The sequence below is a fragment of the Nomascus leucogenys genome, chromosome 10, assembly GCF_006542625.1.
Source record: "Nomascus leucogenys isolate Asia chromosome 10, Asia_NLE_v1, whole genome shotgun sequence".
NCBI classification, from domain to species: Eukaryota; Metazoa; Chordata; class Mammalia; order Primates; family Hylobatidae; genus Nomascus; species Nomascus leucogenys.
The window spans coordinates 58,657,824-58,679,413 of NC_044390.1; the positions used below are offsets into that span (position 1 = coordinate 58,657,824).

The 21,590-nt window shown below is 41.8% G+C and overlaps 1 protein-coding gene and 1 pseudogene across 1 annotated transcript in view; both read left to right on the forward strand.

Annotated features, from left to right (window-relative positions):
• The window catches only part of LOC100584208 (zinc finger protein 799), a 42,138-nt gene extending 39,915 nt beyond the window's left edge, over positions 1-2,223 (forward strand). Inside the window, exon 4 of the mRNA XM_012509592.2 lies at positions 131-2,223. Within this exon, the coding sequence (XP_012365046.2) occupies positions 131-1,772 (1,642 nt within the window). The 3' untranslated portion in view covers positions 1,773-2,223. The remainder of the gene's footprint in view (positions 1-130) is intronic.
• Positions 2,224-9,936: 7,713 nt separating this feature from the next.
• Positions 9,937-12,830, forward strand: LOC100583881 (annotated as a pseudogene).
• The last annotated feature ends 8,760 nt before the right edge of the window (positions 12,831-21,590 follow it).

Consider the following 21,590-nt stretch of genomic DNA (forward strand, 5'->3'; position numbering starts at 1 on the left):
TTCACGTTCAAGCAGGACACGAAGCCTACACTTTGCATGATAGTGTTAAAAATGTACATCCAATACTTATTAATACCTATAAAATGATTTATAGACTGACCTTTAGTGATATATTTCCCATTTTTTACAGATGTCATATGTTAGAGAGATTTGTTGAAAGTAAAGATGGAAGTCAATGTGGAGAAACATCTAGCCAGATTCAAGATAGTATTGTGACCAAGAACACTCTTCCTGGAGTAGGCCCATGTGAAAGCAGTATGAGTGGAGAAATCATCATGGGTCATTCATCCCTTAATTGTTACATCAGAGTTGGTGCTGGGCACAAACCACATGAGTATCATGAATGTGGAGAGAAGCCAGATACGCATAAACAGTGTGGGAAAGCCTTCAGTTACCACAACTCATTTCAAACACATGAAAGGCTTCACACTGGAAAGCAACCATATGATTGTAAAGAATGTGGGAAGTCCTTCAGTTCTTTGGGAAACCTTCAAAGACACATGGCGGTACAGCGTGGAGATGGACCTTATAAATGTAAGTTGTGTGGGAAAGCGTTTTTTTGGCCCAGTTTATTACATATGCATGAAAGAATGCACACTGGAGAGAAACCATATGAATGTAAGCAGTGTTCTAAAGCCTTTCGTTTTTACAGTTCCTATCTAAGACATGAAAGAACACATACTGGGGAGAAACCGTATGAATGTAAGCAGTGTTCTAAAGCCTTCCCTGATTACAGTTCTTGTCTAAGACATGAAAGAACTCACACTGGAGAGAAACCCTATACATGTAAACAATGTGGGAAAGCCTTCAGTGCTTCCACTTCCCTTCGAAGACACGAAACAACTCACACTGAAGAGAAACCCTATGCATGTCAGCAATGTGGGAAAGCATTTCATCATCTGGGAAGCTTTCAAAGACACATGGTAACGCACACGAGAGATGGACCTCATAAATGTAAGATATGTGGAAAAGGCTTTGATTGTCCTAGTTCACTGCAAAGTCATGAAAGAACTCACACTGGAGAGAAACTCTATGAATGCAAGCAGTGTGGGAAAGCGTTATCTCATAGCTCAAGCTTTCGAAGACACATGACAATGCACACTGGAGATGGACCTCACAAATGCAAGATATGTGGGAAAGCCTTTGTTTATCCCAGTGTATTTCAAAGACATGAAAGGACTCACACTGCAGAGAAACCCTATAAATGTAAACAATGTGGCAAAGCCTACCGTATTTCCAGTTCCCTTCGAAGGCATGAAACAACTCATACTGGAGAGAAACCCTATAAATGCAAATGTGGTAAAGCCTTTATTGATTTCTATTCCTTTCAAAATCACAAAACAACTCATGCTGGAGAGAAGCCATATGAGTGTAAGGAATGTGGGAAAGCATTCAGTTGTTTCCAATACCTTTCTCAACATAGAAGGACTCACACAGGAGAGAAACCTTATGAGTGTAAAACATGTAGGAAAGCCTTCAGTCATTTTGGTAACTTAAAAGTACATGAAAGAATTCACTCTGGAGAGAAGCCCTATGAATGTAAGGAATGTGGGAAAGCGTTCTCTTGGCTCACTTGCTTTCTACGACATGAAAGAATTCACATGAGAGGGAAATCCTATGAATGTCAACAATGTGGTAAAGCCTTCACCCATTCCCGTTTCCTTCAAGGACATGAAAAAACTCATACTGGAGAGAACCCGTATGAATGTAAGGAATGTGGGAAAGCATTTGCTTCTCTCAATTCCTTGCATAGACATAAAAAGACTCACTAGCATTCTCTCTCAATGTATGGAATGTGGGAAAGCATTTATTAATTTTATTTCATTTCAGAAACTTGTAAGAAACACATTGGAGATAAACCCTGTGAATGTAAGCGCTTGGTAAAGCCTTAAGTAATTTCAGTTTCTTTCCAGTACAGTCATCTCTTGATACATGCTGGGTATTGGTTCCAGCACTCTGTGAGCCATGTCAAGTCCCTTTTATAAAATGACATATTTGTATGTAACCTACCCATATCCTCTTGTATATTCTCAATTATGTCTAGATTACTTAAAATACCTCATGCATTGTAAAAGCTATGCAAATAGTTGTTCTATTGTATTGTTTAGGGAATCATGATAAGGAAAAGAGTCTATGTATTTTCAGTATAGATGCAGTAATTGTGAGCCTATCAACATAGTATATGTCAGCCAGAACATTAAAGTTTCTTTGTTTCAGCTGTCACATATTGCTTTTGTTTAATGTGTTAACACTTACCAAAACCCTGGGTCTTCTCTTGTGATAACCCAAGTATAGTGATTATAACAATGATGATAATTTTGTGGCACCCAATGTTTTGATTGTTGAGATGACTAGATGTATGGCATTCTGGGTAAGTAGTGAGATATCAGATTAACTTGAATCTTGACAGGTCATTAGGGCTATCATCTATGTTGGAAGAACCAACTTGTGATTATAGATGTGGACTCATTTGAGGAGGCTGTGTGATACTAATGTTAGGATCTGTTTAGCTTGAGGGCTGAAGATTTGTAACCATTGAATGTTCCTTTTTCTTTGCAGATGCTTAGCTATAGGAAGCTAGTTCTTCTTTTTCTTTGCTTCATTAAAAAAAAAATCTTGCAGTGCTTATAGGCATGTTGTTATTTCTTGGGTGGAGTGAAAGCTTTGTTCCATCATAGGATCTTTGAGGATCATACCTCTTTTTCACCTTTGCTTACTGAAAAACTGTGGCAAACTTTTCAAGTGTCCAAATCAATGGCTGTGTGTCTTCAAAATTTTCTAGCTCATCATCATCTGTAGTGGATTTCAGCAGACTCGGAAGTTCCTAGTTGGTAAGGATTTCTCTTTGCTCTTCGGTGTGTTCCTTAACATCATCCTCAGTCATTTCAGACAGCATTCCCCACCAACTTTTTTTTGCAACATTTCACTATTCTTAATAACTGCATTAATAGTGGGGAAGCCCTTGAAATCATTGACTCCCTTACTCCATGATGGCTTGTAACATGCATTGGCTGTCCTGGGCTTTAGGGCATCCCAGTAAGCACAGTTTATCTGTAATTGTGAAGCTCTTCAATAAAACCACTGTGGTACATTCAAGGTTAGCATCAGGACTCCAAGAATTCACCCAAGGTCAGGTGGATGTAAGTCACTTGAATGGACTTGATGATGCCTTGATCTAGTGACACAGCAGTGATGTAGTTTTAGGAGGCAGAAATATCACTTGCATGTTCTTTTAGGCAAAACAAAGAGATTGGAGAGATGGCCCGGAGTGTTGCCAATTCTGAGGAAGCCCTTGAGTGGCAGTCCCTTCTCTTTGAGGTATTCCATCACATCAGGAGTGAAGCATTGGTAGAAGAAAGCCTTCTTATGTTCTTGCCAGGACACAGGCCAGCAAGTTTTGCTTTTGTCCTAAAGAACCTGGTGATTGCTCAGTAGACAAAGCCTCGCTTGTTCTCATGAACTGATGCATGACCTGACAGCACCAGAATAAGGTGGTCTTTCCAGGCCTCGGACCCAGTACCTGCACTCATGACGGAAGGTACCATTGGGTTATCTTCTAGAACATGCCTGATTCATGACAATAGAAGATTTACTCTGGAAGGTAGTGTCTTTTTTCTGTTTTATGAGCTCTTCTAGGAATGCTGTTGTATCCCTGGCGTCAGCCAATGCCAGTTCTCCTGTGGTCTTCAGGTTCTTGGGCTGCACAGTGTTGTATAGTTAGCCTAGCCAGAACTTACTGGCTTCAAACTCCTTCCTCTTGCTCTCCTCAGCCCCCTCACAGTGATGCTCATAGAGGCTAAGCTTTTTTTTTTTTCTTTCTTTCTTTTTTTTTTTGAGACAGAGTGTTGCCGTGTCGCCTAGGCTGGAGTATAGTGGTGTGATCTTGGCTCACTGCAACCCCCACCTCCCGGGTTCAAGTGATTCTTTTGCCTCAGCCTTCTGAGTAGCTGGGATTACATGTGCGTGCCACCATGCCCAGCTGTATTTTGAGTAGAGACTGGGTTTCACCATGTTGGTCAGGCTGATGTCGAACTCCTGACCTCATGATCCACCTGCCTTGGCCTCCCAAAGTGCTGGGATTACAGGAGTGAGCCACTGCGCTTGGCCTGGCTAAGTGTTTTTCAAGTATGATGTTACCGTCAGCAGGGATGTGGTTCTGTGACATGTCCTCTAGCCACACACTTAATGCTTTCTTAGTCTTTATCCTTAGTTTAGTATGAACCAGAGGGATCATTTTTGCTATTGTAGGGGCAGCTGTAACACTTTCAGGAACTTCAGCTTCTCTCTGCTTTACTGTGTGATTTCTTGGTTTGTTCTTACCGCATGATGAACTAAGGTGATATACCACTTTTCAAAACATCTTAGGTTTGTATTTTCTTATTGAGAGATACCACTTTTTAACCCCTGCTAGCCTTTTAGGGATAGGTTTGACCACTTGATTCCTTCTCAGGAGCCATTTTTTAACATTTTTAATTTTTTTATATATGACATCTCAAGGGTCTCTGAATGAACAAAACAGTCTTCAAAAGCCAGAACAGTGGCCAGATGCGGTGGTTCATGTCTAATCCCAGCACTTTGGGAGGCCGAGGCAGGCGGATCACAACGTCAGGAGTTGGAGACTAGCTTAACTAACATGGTGAAATTGCATCTGTACTAAAAATACAAAAATTAGCTGGGCGTGGTGGTGCATACCTGTAATCCCAGCTACTCAGGAGGCTGAGGCAGGGGAATCACTTGAGCCTGAGAGGCGGAGGTTGCAGTGAGCTGAGATCATGCCACTGCACTCCAGCCTGGGCAACAGAGCGAGACTGTCTCAAAAAAAAAAAAAAAAAAAAAAAAGCCAGAACAAAGTTGGTGAACTCACACTTCCTGATTTCAAAACTTATTACAAATCCATACTAATAAAAACTGGTACTAGCGTAATAACGCAGAAATAGACAATGCAACAAGATAGACAGCACAGAAAGTCTAATAAAGTCTAATAATTTACATAAAGTCTAACAATTTCTGAAAAGTCTGCTCTGACTATTCAATGGGGGATAGCTTAGTGTTTCTGTAGAATGATGCTGTTGGGCAATGCACATCCACATGCAACAGGATGACGTTGTACCCACACCTAACATGTACAGAAGTTAAAATAAACGAAATGCCTGAGTGTCTATCTTAGATCTATAACTATGAGATGAAAATACATGGCAAAAGCTGTATTACAGTGAATTTGGCAACGATTTCCTAGGTTTGGCACCAAAAGCATGACCCACAAGGGAAAAAATAATTGGAGTTTGTGGACCTTTGGCATCAAAAGGCAATATTAACAGAGTAAATGGGTAACCCATAGAATGGGAGAAACCATTTCCAAATTATATATCTGATAAGGGATTAACATTATTCAGAAAATGATAAAAAGCTACTAATAAATCACATTATGGAATAAATGTTTGTGTCCTTATAAAATTTTATTTTTCCACTTCCCTGATGTGGCAGTATTAGGCAATGGTTTCTTTGAGATATGATAAGGATTAGGTTAGATTATGAGAGTGGAGCCTCAAAAATGAGAGTGGACTGTGCATGGTCACCCATGCCTGTTATGGCAGCACTTTGAATGGCCAAGGTGGGAGGATCGCTTGAGGCTTGGATTTTCCTTCTTCCCCTTCCCCTTCCCCTTCTCCTTCCCCTTCCCCTTCCCCTTCCCCTTCCCCTTCCCCTTCCCCTTTCCTTTTCCCTTCCCTTCTCTTCTCTTCTTCCTCCCCTCCCTTCCTCTCCTTTCCCTTCCTTCCTGGAAATGGGGGTCTCAATTTGTTGCCCAGGCTGGAGTGCAGTGGCGTGATTATCGCTCATTGCCACCTCCGACTCCTAAGCTCAACAGATCCTCCTGCCTCAGCCTCCCAAGTAGCTGGCACTTCAGGTGTGTGCCACCATGCCCAACCAAGGCCTGGATTTCAAGACCAGTCTGGCAACATGGTGAGACCTCATCTATGCAAAAAAAAAAAGAAAAAAGGAAAATTTAGCTAGGCTTGGTGGTATATGCCTGTAGTCATAGCTACTAGGGAGGCTGAGATCACCAGATTACTTGAGCCCAGGAGTTCGAGGCTGTAGTGAGCTAGATCATGCCACTGCACTCCAGCCTGGGCTGGAGACAGAGCGAGACCCTGTCTCTGAAACAAACTAAAATATATGTAAAAAAAGAATTGAGGTTAATGGCTGGGTGCAGTGGGTCATGCCTGTAATCCCAGCACTTTGGGAGGCCGAGGCAGTCGGATCACGAGGTCAGGAGATCGAGACCATCCTGGCTAATACAGTGAAACCCCATCTCTACTAAAAATACAAAATATTAGCCAGGGGTGGTGGCGGGCGCCTGTAGTCCCAGCTACTGGGGAGGCTGAGGCAGGAGAATTGCGTGAACCTGGGAGACAGAGCTTGCAGTGAGCTGAGATCGTGCTACTGCACTCCAGTCTGGGCAACAGAGCAAGACTCTGTCTCCAAAAAAAAAATATATGTATATATATATATATACATATATATATATATATGTATATATATATATACATATATATATATGTGTATATATATATATACATATATATATATGTGTATATATATATATACATATATATATATATGTGTATATATATACACATATATATATATGTGTATATATATATATATAGGCTGGCACTGAGGTGGGGAGGGATTGGGCCTAGGACAAACAGAAACCCCACAAGGCTTTCCTTCCATTTTCACTTTTATTTTTATTTATCTTTCTGTTAATCATATGGGGTGCTGCATATGATAACTTAAGAATCCTTTATCTGTTTTTATAATGCTGTCACTTTCTTAATGAGGAAGTTTAAAGCATTTTTAGATATTTTTGGCTTTTAGATTTGGTAATGTCATTTTTGTTGACTACTAAAGGTCTACTTTAGGGATTTATGGAATATTATACATATTCATAAGAGATGACTTTGGGTTATTTCTAAGAACCTGTGCAATCCACCCTTTTTTTCCTTCTCTTTTGACATTACCTAATAATAAGTTTAAGATTTTTTCCTTGGGATTGTGAAGTACATTTTATTAGTCTTTTGTCATACTTCACTGCATTTGATCTAGTGGAAGCCAGTTGCCAGCTTCCAAATATTCTCTTACTGTAATCGCACATAGGCTGGGCCAGATCCCCCTAATCACAAGTTGCAACAAAGAACATGAAATGTAATCCACCAGGGTTGTTCATTAGACTCAGTGCCCAGAGTGTTTCCTCATGGCTGTCTTTCTCTTGTTTTTGTTGCTTGTAACAGAATAAGTGAACCTGGGCAATTGATAGGAAATCATACTTAGTTTTTACAGTTCTGGAGACTGTGAAGTCTCAGGTCAAGGCTGGGAATCTGGTGAGAACCTTCCTGCTGGTGGGGACTCTACAGAGTCCCTAGGTAGCACAGAGTATCACACAGTTAGGGGATTGAGCGTCTAGCTCAGATCTTTTCTTCCTCTCATGACATGACCACAGTGTCACTCCTGAGATAACCCATTTATTCACTCAGCCATTATGGATTAATCAATTTATGAAGTCCAAACCCTCAGGACCCAATCACCTCTTAAAGCCCCACCTTTTATTACTTTCACATTGGAGATTAACTTTCAACATGTGTTTTGGAGGGAGGGGACAGACATTCAAACCTAGCAGTGGCTGATCAGGTGCACTTCCTCTGCTGAGCATGAAACAGAATTCCAATTCTCAGAGGAATATAGGAACTAAGCAAATGCCTTATTATTTTGCATAAATAGTTTAGGTACACTCAGTCCCTTTTACTAGCCACGTTGGTGGGGACCCTCCCTAAATCCAGTGCCTAGACACCATAAAAGGTCCAACATTGTGGCCGGGCGTGGTGGCTCATGCTTGTAATCCCAGCAGTTTGGGAGGCCGAGGTGGGCGGATCATGAGGTCAGGAGATCGAGACCGCGGTGAAACCTCGTCTCTACTAAAAAATACAAAAAAATTAGCCGGGCGTGGTGGCGGGCGCCTGTAGTCCCAGCTACTCGGAGAGGCTGAGGCAGGAGAATGGCGTGAACCCAGGAGGCAGAGCTTGCAGTGAGCCGAGATTGCGCCACTGCACTCCAGCCTGGGCGACAGAGCGAGACTCCGTCTCAAGAGAAAAAAAAAAAAAAAAAAAAAAAGGTCCAACATTGTAAACAAGCATTTGTAAGGATATGTAGTCTCAGGACTGCTAATGTTAACTCTTTTGCACAATAAAGAGTAGGACTTTGTCGTGATAAGAACTGCAGATCCACTGTAGAAATAGCCATTAAGGTCCATGCAATAATACTGACTTCACTTATCAACAGGAGACCTGTTCCAATTCAACTGTTACCTTAGCAAACACATTCAATTCTAGCATCAGAATTGCCATGTGGGAGACAAGTGAGTGCAGACAGAAAATGAAAGTGGATTTACCATGTCATGCTTAGAAACCACACACCCTGGCCGGGCACGGTGGCTCACACCTGTAATCCCAGCACTTTGGGAGGCCAAGGTAGGTGGATCACGAAGTCAGGAGATCGAGACCATCCTGGCTAACATGGTGAAACCGTTTCTACTAAAAATACAAAAAATTAGCCGGGCGTGGTGGCAGGCCCTGTAGTCCCAGCTACTTGAGAGGCTGAGGCAGGAGAATGGCATGAACCCGGGAGGCAGAGCTTGCAGTGAGCCGAGATAGTACCACTGCACTCCAGCCTGGGCGACAGAGCGAGACTCCGCCTAAAAAAAAAAAAGAAACCACGCATTCTGGAAATTTAAGAGGTAAGTATAGATTCTCAGTACTGTCAGTCTCTGCTTTCCTCATCTACATATGTGGGATGTTTCAGGACTCAGTTGCCTTTGAGGATGTGGCTGTGAACTTCATCCAGGAAGAGTGGGCTTTGCTGGGTCCTTGCCAGAAGAATCTCTACAAAGATGTGATGCAGGAAACCATCAGGAACCTGGACTGTGTAGGTAAGGATGATGTCGTATCTCCACTTAGTCAATTAGAGACATTTGTTTCTTGATCTGCAGTGCTGTTCAAAGATTTGGAATATGGAAAGGGGGTATGGTTGACCATGGAATAACAAAGTTTAGGGGTGCCAGCCCCCCAAGCAATTGTACATCCTGATATAACTTTTTTCCGCCACAGCTTAACCTAATGTTCACTGGCACCCTTATCGGTCACATAAGCAGTTGATTAATACATATATTGTATGTCATACATGTTATATATTTCTCACAATGACATAAGCTAAAGAAAGAAAATGGCAATATGGGCCAGGCGTGGTGGCTCATGCCTGTAATCCCAGCACTTTGGGAGGCTGAGGCGGGCGGATCACTTGAGGCCAGGAGTTCAAGACCAGCCCAGCCAGCATGGCAAAACCCTGTCTCTACTAAAAATACAAAAAAATAAGCTGGGCGTGGTGGCACATGCCTGTAATCTCAGCTACTTGGGAGGCTGAGGCACAATAATTTGTTTAACCTGGTAGGTGGAGTTTGCAGTGAGCCAAGATCGCACCACTGCACTCCAGCCTGGGTGACAGAGCGAGACTCTATCTCAAAAAAAAAAAAAAAGAATAAATAATAAAAAAATAAAATGGTGATATTAAAATCATAAGGAAGAGAAACTATAGTTACTATTCATTAAGTGGAAGTAGATGCTCATAAAGGTTCTCATCCTTATTGTCTTCACATTGAGTAGGCTAAGTAAGAGGAGAGATTGGTCTTGCTATCTCAGGGATAGCAGAAACTGAAGAAATTTTGTATCTAAATGGACTTGAGCAATTCAAAACAGTTTTCAAGAGTCCACTGTAGTTTGGTGAATGAATCCTGCATGATTGCACTATGTATAATATCTTACAGTTTTTCTATAATTATGTAAAAATTTTGTCTGGGTCTACCTTTTAGGAATGAAATGAGAAGACCAGATCACTGAAGATCAACATGAAAGTCCCAGGATAAATGTAAGGTAATTTGCAATCACAAGAGAAAGATATGCCTCTAGAGTCATTCTTCAAATGATAGGAAATTTTACAAAGAAGCAAAGAAAACGAACAAACCCAGCTTAAATTTATTTATTCTTAGAAAATTTTCTCCAAAAGCGTATACTTAACTGTTTCATAGTTATTCAAGTGTTTGTATAATAATTTCCATGGAAGCAATGTTAAGAATCCCCATGTGAATATCATCATTGGGGAAGCACCTGGCGTTGTTATCTTGCACAATATTCAGTCCATTCACGTTCAAGCAGGCTTCATATGAAGCCTATGCTTTGCATGATAATGTTAAAAATGTACATCTAATACCTATTAATACATGTAAAATCATTTGTAAATAAACCTTTAGGCCAGGCACGGTGGCTCATGCCTGTAATCCCAGCACTTTGGGAGGCTGAGGTGGGCAGATCACGAGGTCAAGAGATTGAGACCAGCCTGGCCAACATGGTGAAACCCTGTTTCTGCTAAAAACACAAAAAATAGCTGGGTGTGGTGGCATGCACCTGTAGTCACAGCTACTTGGGAGGCTGAGGCAGGAGAATCGTTTTAACCTGGGAGGCAGAGGTAGCCATGAGCAGAGATGGCGCCACTGCACTCCAGCCTGGGCGATACTGCGAGACTCCATCTCAAAAAAAAAGAATCCCCATATGAATATGGTCATTGAGAAAGCACCTGGAGTCAAGTTATCTTGCACAACATTCAGTGCATTCACATTTAAGCAGGCATCACATGAAGCCTGTGCTTTGCATGATAATGTTAAAAATGTACATCTAGGCTGGGCATGGCGGCTCACGCCTATAATCCCAGCACTCTGGGAGGCTGAGGTGGGCAGATCACCTGACGTCAGGAGTTCGAGACCAGCCTGACCAACATGGAGAAACCCCATCTTTACTAAAAATACAAAATTAGCCTGGCATGATGGCGCATAACTGTAATCCCAGCTACTTGGAAGTCTGAGGCAGGACAATTGCTTGAACCTGGGAGGTGGAGGTTGCAGTGAGCCAAGATCGCACCATTGCACTCCAGTCAGGGCAACAAGAGTGAAACTCCGTCTCAAAAAAAAAAAAAAGTACATCTAATACCTATTAATACATATAAAATCGTTTATAAACAAACCTTTAGTAATATACTTCCCGTTTTTTACAGATGTGATATGGTAGAGTGCTTCGGTGAAAGTAAAGACAGTAGTCATTGTGGAGAAACATCTAACCAGATTGGAGATACTGCTGTGAACAAGCACACTCCTCCTGGAGTAGGTCCATGTGAAAACAGAATGAGTGGAGAAGTCATCAGGAGTCTTTCATCCCTTCATTGCCACATCAGAGTTGACGCTGGGCACAAACCACATGAGTATCAGGAATATGGAGAGAAGCGTAATACACGTAAACAATTTGGGAAAGCCTTCAGTTATCACCACTCGTTTCAAACACATAAAATTTCTCACACAGGACACAAACCATATGATTGTAAGGAATGTGGGAAGTCCTTCAGTTCTTCGGGAAACCTTCAAAGACACACGGCAGTGCAGCGTGGAGATGGACCTTATAAATGTAAGTTGTGTGGGAAAGCCTTTTTCTGGCCCAGTTTATTTCGTATGCATGAAATAACTCACTCTGGAGAGAAACCGTATGAATGTAAGCAGTGTTCTAAAGCCTTTCATTTTTACAGTTCCTATCTAAGACATGAAAGAACACATACTGGGGAGAAACCGTATGAATGTAAGCAGTGTTCTAAAGCCTTCCCTGATTAGAGTTCTTGTCTAAGACACGAAAGAACTCACACTGGAGAGAAACCCTATACATGTAAACAATGTGGGAAAACCTTCAGTGCTTCCACTTCCCTTCAAAGACATGAAACCACTCACAGTGCAGAGAAACCCCATGAATGTAAGCAATGTGGGAAAGCATTTGATCATCTGGGAAGCTTTCAAAGACACATGATAAGGCACACTAGAGATGGACCTCATAAATGTAAGATATGTGGGAAAGGCTTTGATTGTCCCAGTACACTGCAAAGTCATGAAAGAACTCACACTGGAGAGAAACTCTATGAATGCAAGCAGTGTGGGAAAGCGTTATCTCATAGCTCAAACTTTCGAAGACACATGATAACGCACACTGGAGATGGACCTCACAAATGCAAGGTATGTGGGAAAGCCTTTATTTCAGTGGATTTGAAAGACATGGAAGGACTCACACTGGGGAGAAAATCTATAAATGTAAATGTGGGAAAGCCTTTAGTGATCTTTATTCCCTTCAAAATCATGAGACAACTCACATGGGAGAGAAGCCATATGAATGTAAAAAATGTGGGAAAGCATTTGGTTGTTTCCAGTACCTTTCTCTTCATAAAAAAATCACAGAGCAGAAAAAACTTATAAGTGTCAAACATGTAGAAAAGCCTTCAGTCATTTTGGTCACTTAAAGCAACATGAAAGGATTCACTCTGGAGAGAAGCCATATGAATGAAAGGAATGCAGGAAAGCGTTCTCTTGGCTCACTTGCCTTCTATGACATGAAAGAATTCACACTTGAGAGAAACCTTATGAAGGTAAACAATGTGGTAAAGCCTTCACTCATTCCCTTTTCCTTCAAGGACATGAAAGAACTCATACCGCAAAGAAGCTATGTGAATGTAAGGAATGTGGAAAAGCATTGAGTTCTCTCAGCTCCTTGCACAGACACAAAAGGACTCATTGGAAAGATACTCTATAAATGTATGGAATGTGGGAAAGCATTCATTAATTTTATTTTACCTGAGAAAATTAAACAAAGCACATTAGAAATAAACTCTATGGCTTGGGCGCGGTGGCTCATGCCTGTAATCCCTAACACTTTGGGAGGCCGAGGTGGGCAGATCACGAGGTCAGGAGATCGAGACAATCCTGGCCAACATGGCGAAACCCTGTCTCTACTAAAATACAAAAACTTAGCCAGGCATGGTGGTGCGCACCTGTAGTCCCAGCTACTCTGGAGGCTGAGGCAGGGGAATGGCTCGAACACAGGAGACAGAGATTGCGTGAGCTGAGATTGCGCCACTGCACTCCGGCCTGGCAAAAGAGTGAGACTCCATTTCAAAAAAAAAAAAAAAAGAAAAAGAAGTAAACTCTATGAATGTAAACCATGTGGTGAAGCCTTAAGTGATTTCAGTTTATTTCAAATACAGTTTTCCCCTGACGTATGCAGGGGATTAATTCCAGCACTCCCTGAGCATACCTAAATCCATACATGCCAAGTTTCTTTTATAAAACTACATATTTGCATGTTATCTACCCACATCTCCCTGTATACTCTAAGTCATCTCTGGATTAAATACCTTATGCATTGTAAAAACTATGTAAATAGTTGTTTTATTGTATTATTTAGGGAATCATGATAGAAGTCTATACATGTTCTGGATAGACCCAACCATTGTAGGCCTACCTGCATAGTATATGTCACCTATAACATTACAGTTTGTTGTTGTTGTTGTTGTTTAGCACTGGCAGATTGCTTTTGTTTAATTTTCTTCTAGAGCATGTTAATACTCACCAAAATTCTAATCCTTCTTGATTACCCAAGTATAATGATTATGATAATGCTGATTGCTGTATGGTGACTAATATTACGTGGAGAGGTGACTAGATGTGTGGCATAATAGATAAGCAGTGAGTCATCAGTTTAACTTGAATCTTGACAGGTTGTCTGGACAATCATTTGTGTTGGAAGAACCAGGTTCTGATTGCAGATGTTGACACTTGGAGGAGGCTAAATAATACTAATGTCAGAATCTGTTCAATTGGAGGGCCAAAGATCTGTAAGCATTGAAGGGTCTGTGTTCATATTTGCAGATATTTAGTTAGAAACAGTGTTGTAGAAAGCCGGTTCTTCTTTTCCTTTAAATCATCAAAAAATCCTTGCAGTGTTTGTTGGCATGTTATCCCTCAGGTGAAATGGAGGCTTTCTTCCGTGGAAGGATCTGACTTGAGGATGGTAATCTTTAATATTTGCACCTTGCAGAGGCTGTAGATGCCCCAAAAACTGCTGCAAACTTTTCAAGTGTCCACATCTCTGGAAAGCCTCTTCTAAATCTTCTGCATCATCATCATCTGTATCTGTAGAGGATTTCAGCATATCTTTGAGTTCCTTGTTAGTAAGGATTTCTGTATGCTCTTCTATGCTTTCCTGAACATTGTCTTCAGTCCAGTCAGAGATAATCTTCCCCACCAGCTTGCCTTGTAACATTTGGGATATTTCTGACTATCGTATCAATACTCGAGAAGACCCTGAAATCGTTGACTCCCACACTCCATAATGGCTTCCAGCATGCTTTGGCTGTCTTGACCTTTAGGGCATCTACACCCTCTGTCATATACACAATGGCATCTGCAGTTGTGAAGCTCTTCCATAAATCCACTGTGATACAGTCATGGGTAGCATCAGGACAACATGAGTTTGGGCCAGGCACAGTGGCTTACCCCTGTAATCCCAGTGCTTTGGGAGGCCAAGGCAGGAGAATCTCTTGAGCCCAGGAGTTTGAGACCAGCCTGAGCAACATAGATTCCATCTCTAAAAAAATAAAAAAACAACATGAATCCTCCTACAGGTGAGAAAGGTGAAAGTCACCTTAATCTTCCTGATGCCTTGATTAAGTGGTTGTAGCAGTGATGTAGTTTTAGGAGGCAGGAACATCACTTCCACATTTTTTATCAGCATAAATAGATGGCCAGGAGCATTGTCAATTATGAGGAGGCTCTTGAGTGGCATCCCCTTTTCTTCAAGGTAGTTTTCCACTTCAGGAATGAAGCATTGGTAGATTCAAGCCTTCTTGTGTTCTTGCTGGCACACAGGCAACAAAGTTTTGCTTTTGTTTTAGAGAATCTAGTGATTGTTTGCTCAGTAGATAAGGCTGGCTTATTCTTGTGACCCCATCCATTGCCACATAGCACCAGAGTAAGGTGATCTTTCTTGGTCTTGAACCCAGGGGATTGCTTGACACTGTTTGTTTGTTTTTTGAGACGGAGTCTTGCTCTGTCACCCAGGCTGGAGTGCAATGGCACAATCTCGGCTCACTGCAACTTCCGCCACCCAGGTTCAAGGGATTCTTCTGCCTCAGCCTCCCGAGTAGCTGGGATTACAGGCGCCTGCCACCATGCCTGGCTAATTTTTGTATTTTTGTAGAGATGGAGTTTCACCATGTTGGCCAGGCTGGTCTTGAACTCCTGACCTCAGGTGATCTGCCCACCTCAGCCTCCCAAAGTGCTGAGATTACAGGCGTGAGCCACCGCACCCTGGTTGACACTCTTTTGGATGAAGGGACTATTGGGCATCATCTTTCAGAACATGCCCGATTCATCATGATGGAGGACTTGCTCTGGAAGATAATCTGTTTTTTATGAGTTTCATGAACTCTTGTGGAATTTTTTTTTTTTTTTTGAGATAGAGTCTCGCTCTGTCGCCCAGGCTGCAGTGCAGTGGTGCAATCTTGGCTTACTGTAACCTCCGCCTCCTGGGTTCGCACCATTCTCCTGCCTCAGCCTCCCGAGTAGCTGGGACTACAGGCTCCCGCCACCATGCCCGGCTAATTTTTTTTTGTATTTTTAGTAGAGACGGGGTTTCACCGTGTTAGGCAGGATGGTCTCGATCTCCTGACCTCATGATCCACCCGCCTTGGTCTCCCAAAGTGCTGGGATTACAGGTGTGAGCCACCGTACCCCGCCTTGGGATTTTTTTTTTTTTTTTAAAGAGACATGATCTCGCTCTGTTGCCCAGGCTGGAGTGTAGTGGCATGATCATAGCTCACTGCAGCCTCAACTCTTCAGGTCAAGCAGTCCTCCTACCTCAATCTCCTGAGTAGCTAGGACTACAGGTGCATATCACCACACCCAGCCAATTTTTAAATTTTTTGTAGAGATGGAGTCTTGCTGTTACCCAGGCTGGTCTTGAACTCTTGGGCTCAAGAGATCCTCCCACCTTGTCACCACCCAGCATCGATTCTCCTGTGGTCCTTAAGTTCTTGTGTCTGTAGTGCTTTACCTAGCTGACCCAGCTAGACTTCACGGGCCTGAAACTCCTTCCTCTCGCCCTTCTCAACTGTCTCACAGTGGTGCTTATAGAAGCTAATTTTTTTCATGTATCATTTTACTATCAATAGAGATGTGGTTCTGTGACATGTCCTCTAGCCACACTCTTAATGCTTTCTCATTCCTTATACTCAGTTTATCATGATCCAGAAGGATCATTTTCACCATTATAGGGGCAGCTCTAACACTTCCGGGAAGTTCATTTTCTTTCTGTTTTTCTGTTTTTGTGTGCGAATGCTTAGTTTGTTCTTACTGAGCCTACTTTCCAAAGTTAAATGCCCCTTTTCTAAGAATCTAAGATTTTTATTTCTCATTGAATAATAGCACTTTTTATGCTCTGCTATCCTTTTAGTTATAGTTTTGACCTCTTGATTTATTTCTAGGAACCATTTTTCCCCATTTTTTCATTTTTTACATTTGGCATCTCAAGGGCCTCTGAATAGACAAAACGGTCTTGAAAAACAAGAACTAGGTTAGTAGGCTCTAACTTCTGGATTTCAAAACGTAACTGCAAATCTATGCTAATAAAAAGTTTGGGCCAGGCACGGTGGCTCATGCCTGTAATCCCAGCACTTTGGGAAGCCGAGGCGGGTAAATCATGAGGTCAGGAGATCGAGACCATCCTGGCCAACATGGTGAAACCCTGTCTCTACTAAAAATACAAAAATTAGCTGGACATGGTGGCACATGCCTACAATCCCAGCTACTCAGGAGGCCGAGGCAAGAGAATCACTTGAACCCGGGAGGTGGAGGTTGCAGTGAGCCGAGATTGTGCCACTGTACTCCAGGTGACAAAGCGAGACTCCGTCTCAAAAAAAAAAAAAAAAAATTTGGTACTAACATAATGACACAGAAGTAGAACAGTGCAGCAAAATAAACAGCACAGGAGTGTGTCTTTGCAATTCAAGTCCAGTAATTTTTGACAAGTGTGCTAGGGCCATTCAATGGGGGTCTAGATTAATATTTATATTAGTATTTTGTTTTAGTAGCCCAAGCTGTGTAAAACACAACCCCATTAAAAGATAGGTCAAGGACTTACTCTAATGAGCATATACAAATAGACAATAGTTACATAAAGATCTTTAGCATCACTCATCATGAGGGACATGCAAATCAAAACCACAATGACAGCCAGGCGCAGTGGCTCACGCCTGTAATCCCAGCACTTTGGGAGGCCGAGGCAGGTGGATCATGAGGTCAAGAGATCGAGACCATCCTGGCCAACATGGTGAAACACCATCTCTACTAAAAATACAAAAGTTAACTGGGTGTGGTGGCGCACGCCTGTAGTCCCAGCTACTCGGGAGGCTGAGGCAGAAGAATCACTTGAACTTGGGAGGCAGAGGTTGCGGTGAGCTGAGATTACGCCACTGCACTCCAGCCTGGCGACAGAGTGAGACTCGGTCTCAAAACAAACAAAAAAACCCACAATGACACACATTAGATTGTACACTGTGGGAATGCAAAATAGTACAACCCCTGTTGAAAACTATGATAGAACATCAAGAAATCCAAAATTGAAACAGCATATGATCCGGCATTTCTGCTTTCTGGAACCTACCCAAAATTATTAAAAGAAGGGTCTCAAAGAGGTAGGAAGGGTTTTATGTGCCAGGTGTGCGTAGGGCTCTTTCTTTCTGGCCTTCCCTGAAGCCTGGTGGGCCCTAATCGGAGAGGGTTGGTGGCAGGCAGAAGATCTCAAATGTTTTTCCAAGGGGGACAAACGGACTGAGCCATGTAAAGAAATACTTTTACAAGAAGGGTCTCGAAGGTAAGCCCATATTTATAGTAGCATAATTTACTAACAGGTAAACTGTGAAAGCAACCGTCATGTTTATTGACAGATAGTACTATATGCGAACAATGGAACATTGGTCAGTCTTCAAGGAAGGAAAATGTGACGTATGCTACAGTGTGGGTGAAGCTTGCAGATATTGTGCTAAGTGAAATAGGCCATTCATATAAAGAAAAATATAAAGTCAGCTCACCTAATTCCTCCCACTTTCTTCCAGATATGGACTCTTTGAAATATAGAAAATTGAGAAAATACAATGCAAAATTAGAGATGATTGACTTCTAGTTCTGTTCCTGGGCTGCAAGTTCAAGAAATGGATGGAAAGAGATTATGACCTGTACAAGAAATAATTTTCTGATTTTAATAGCAGAGTCAGTGTCAAAAAAGAGATATGTGGCTGGGCGCGGTAGCTCATGCCTGTAATCCCAGCACTTTGGGAGGCCGAGGTGGGCAGATCGCCTGAAGTCAGGAGTTCAAGACCAGCCTGGCCAACATGGTGAAACCTCATCTCTACTAAAAATTCAGAAATTAACCGGGCGTGGTGGCAGATGTCTGTAATCTCAGCTACTTGGGAAGCTGAGGCAGGAGAATCGCTTGAACCTGGGAGGCAGAGGTTGCAGTGAGCCGAGATCACACCATTGCGCTCCAGCCTGGGCGACAAGAGCAAGACTTCGTTTCAAAAAAAAAAAAAAGAAAAGAAAAGAAAAGAAATAAGTGATACAACATGGAAATTTCCAAGTTGGATGAATGCAGGAAAACTTGAGGCTATAATGTTATGGAATGGATGTAGAGTCAATGTTTAATTAAGGAAGGACAGTAAATTCTGGTTTCACATAATATGTCTTTGCAGTGTAGGGGATGATCTATTTTTTGTTATACTTGTTTTGAGATTTTGTAGTGATTATTCGAGTGTTTATCATGTAAATGATAATATCACAATCGGGCAATTTGCCAGTGATTTATGGATAAATTCCATTGATGTAAAAAACATATTTATCCACTGGACACGGTGGCTCACGCCTGTAATCCCAGCACTTTGGGAGGCTGAGGTGGGTGGATCATCTGAGGTCAGAAGTTCGAGACCAGCCTGACCAACGTGGTAAAACCTCATCTCTACTAAAAATACAAAAATTAGCTGGGTGTGGTGGTGCATGCCTGTAATCCCAGCTACTTGGGAGGCTGAGGCAGGAGAATTGCTTGAACCCAGGAGGCAGAGGTTGCAGTGAGCTGAGATCGCACCATTGCACTCCAGCCTGAGAAACGAGCGAAACTCTATCTCAAAGAAAAGAAAAACAAAAACATATTTATCCTGTATAGCTCTATTATATTTTTGCCTTTCTGGGGTGTTTCGTTTCATGTGTAACAACCCTTAGGGTTGCACATCCAACAGTACTTTCTTATAATTATTGCTTTCCCCTTGGTAGTCATTTAGTTAGCTCAGGTTTTTACAGTGTTATTTGTAAATATAAAACATACATTACATTTTTATGTGTTTTAGGCCCAAGAATTCACCAACTAGTTATTATTTTACACAGTTGCTTTGTAAATCCATGAGGAGAAGAAAGGTGAGGAAATATACATTTAGTCTGGATTTTATATTCATATAATGATCTTTAATGGTGCTCTCTCTTTTCTTGCGGATTTTGCCATCCTTTGGTTTCAGACATAAGGACTTTCTTTCATCTTTCTTGTAGGTCTGCTGTGGTAGGAACAAATTGTCTCAATATGTATGTTTTTATTCTTGAAAAAGTCTTTGTTTTGTCTTTCATTTTAAACCTGAGCTTTGCTTGATGTAAGATTCTTGGTTAAGGAATGTTTCAGAGCACAGCATGATGAGAAACTGTTGTGTGACAGGCTTCCCACTGAAAGGAGGATCATAAGCTAACAAAAGCAAACATAGCCAGGCACAGTGGCTCTTGCCTGTAATCCCAGCACCTTGGAAGGCCAAAGCAGGATGATGACTTGAGCCCAGGTATTCAAGACCAGCCTAGGCAACATAGTGACACCCCGTCTCTAGAAAAAAATTTAAAATTAACTAGACATGGTGTTTTTAACCTGTAATCCCAACTACCCAGGTGGCTGAGGCGGGAGGATTACTTGAGCCCAGGAGGTCAAGGCTATAGTAAGTCATGATTGCAACACTTTACTACAACCTGGGCAACAGAGTGAGACCATGTCTCAAAAAAATAAATAAATAAATAAAATGGTTCTATTTCATTCCTCTCACCATTACAGTAGTCTATAAAACTTATTGTCAAAAATCAATAAACAATATAAAAACTAGGATGGAAAAAAATTATTGTGTTTAGAGATGTGATAGCCATATTTGGTTAGGAAACTAAGAACAAAACATTTAAAAGTATTAGAAAACTATTAAAACTTGGGAAGGAGTGAATTTCCTACTTATGGAGTAAACTTATACTGCATTTACAATAACATGTACTGTATGCTGTTGAATTAAAATCACATTTCTTGCAAAAATATATAAATTTCTGAGGAATAGGGCTAATGTGTTTTTTAAAGGTTTTTAAAAAATGTTTATTTTATATACAAAGAAATATCCTGGTTTTTCGTTGGGTAGATGCCTTGGATAATCCTTTGAAGGAAGGTCATTTAGTCCAACTTAATGAAGCCTATATCCTTCGCATACTTACAGAAACACTGGCGGCACATATTGAGACCATATTTCCGGATCAGACCATGCTGGTTTGAACAGACGCGACAAGAGAACCCTTGTTCAGTACAGCTGGTGACCCATCTTGCGCTCAGGTAAAAGTCTTTCTTTCTTTTATTTTTAAAGACAGAGTCTTACTCTGTCACCCAGGCTGGAGTGTAATTGGGGGATCACAGCTCACTGCAACCTCCGCCTCCCGGGCTCAAGCGATCCTCCCACCTCAGCCTCCCAAGTAGCTGGGACTATAGGTGTGCACCACCATGCCTGGCTAATTTTTTTTGTTTTTGGTAAAGGCAGGGTTTTGCCATGTTGCCCAGGCTGGTCTCCAACTCCTTAACTCAAGCAATCCACCCACTGTGGCTTCCCAAAGTGCTGGGATTACAGGCGTGAGCCACTCACTGCGTCCAGCCTAGGGCTAATTTCATGTGCAGCATCTGTCTATGTTTCCTCATGAAATGATGTAAGTGTCGATTGACGTAAGTGTCACCTCCATGGATATATATATTAATACAACTTTGGTAGATTGACGATTCCTTATCATAACTCACACTGGCTAGATATGCTATAAATGTAATTTAGAAAACTCAGATCCATCCGGGTGCGGTGGCTGACGCCTGTAATCCTAGCACTTTGGGAGGCCAAGGTGGGCAGATCACGAGGTCAGGAGATCAAGACCATCCTGGCCAACATGGTGAAACCCTGTCTCTACTAAAAATACAAAAATTAGCTGGGCATGGTGGCATGTGCCTATAGTCCCAGCTACTCAGGAGGCTGAGGCAGAAGAATTGCTTGAACCCCGGAGGCAGAGGTTGCAGTGAGTTGAGATAGTGCCACTGCACTCTATCCTAGGCGACAGAGCGAGACTCCATCTCCAAAAACAAAAAAAAGAAAAGAAAACTCAGATCCAAATTCACTCATGCAAAATGTGCCAGAAAATTTGGAACATCAAAGAATTGTCGTAAAAGGTATAACTCTATTGTCTTTATCAGTGCCTCCTGCTTAAAGTGGGTCTGGACTATGGATTCCTACATCTTACTTTCAGAAAAAAGCAC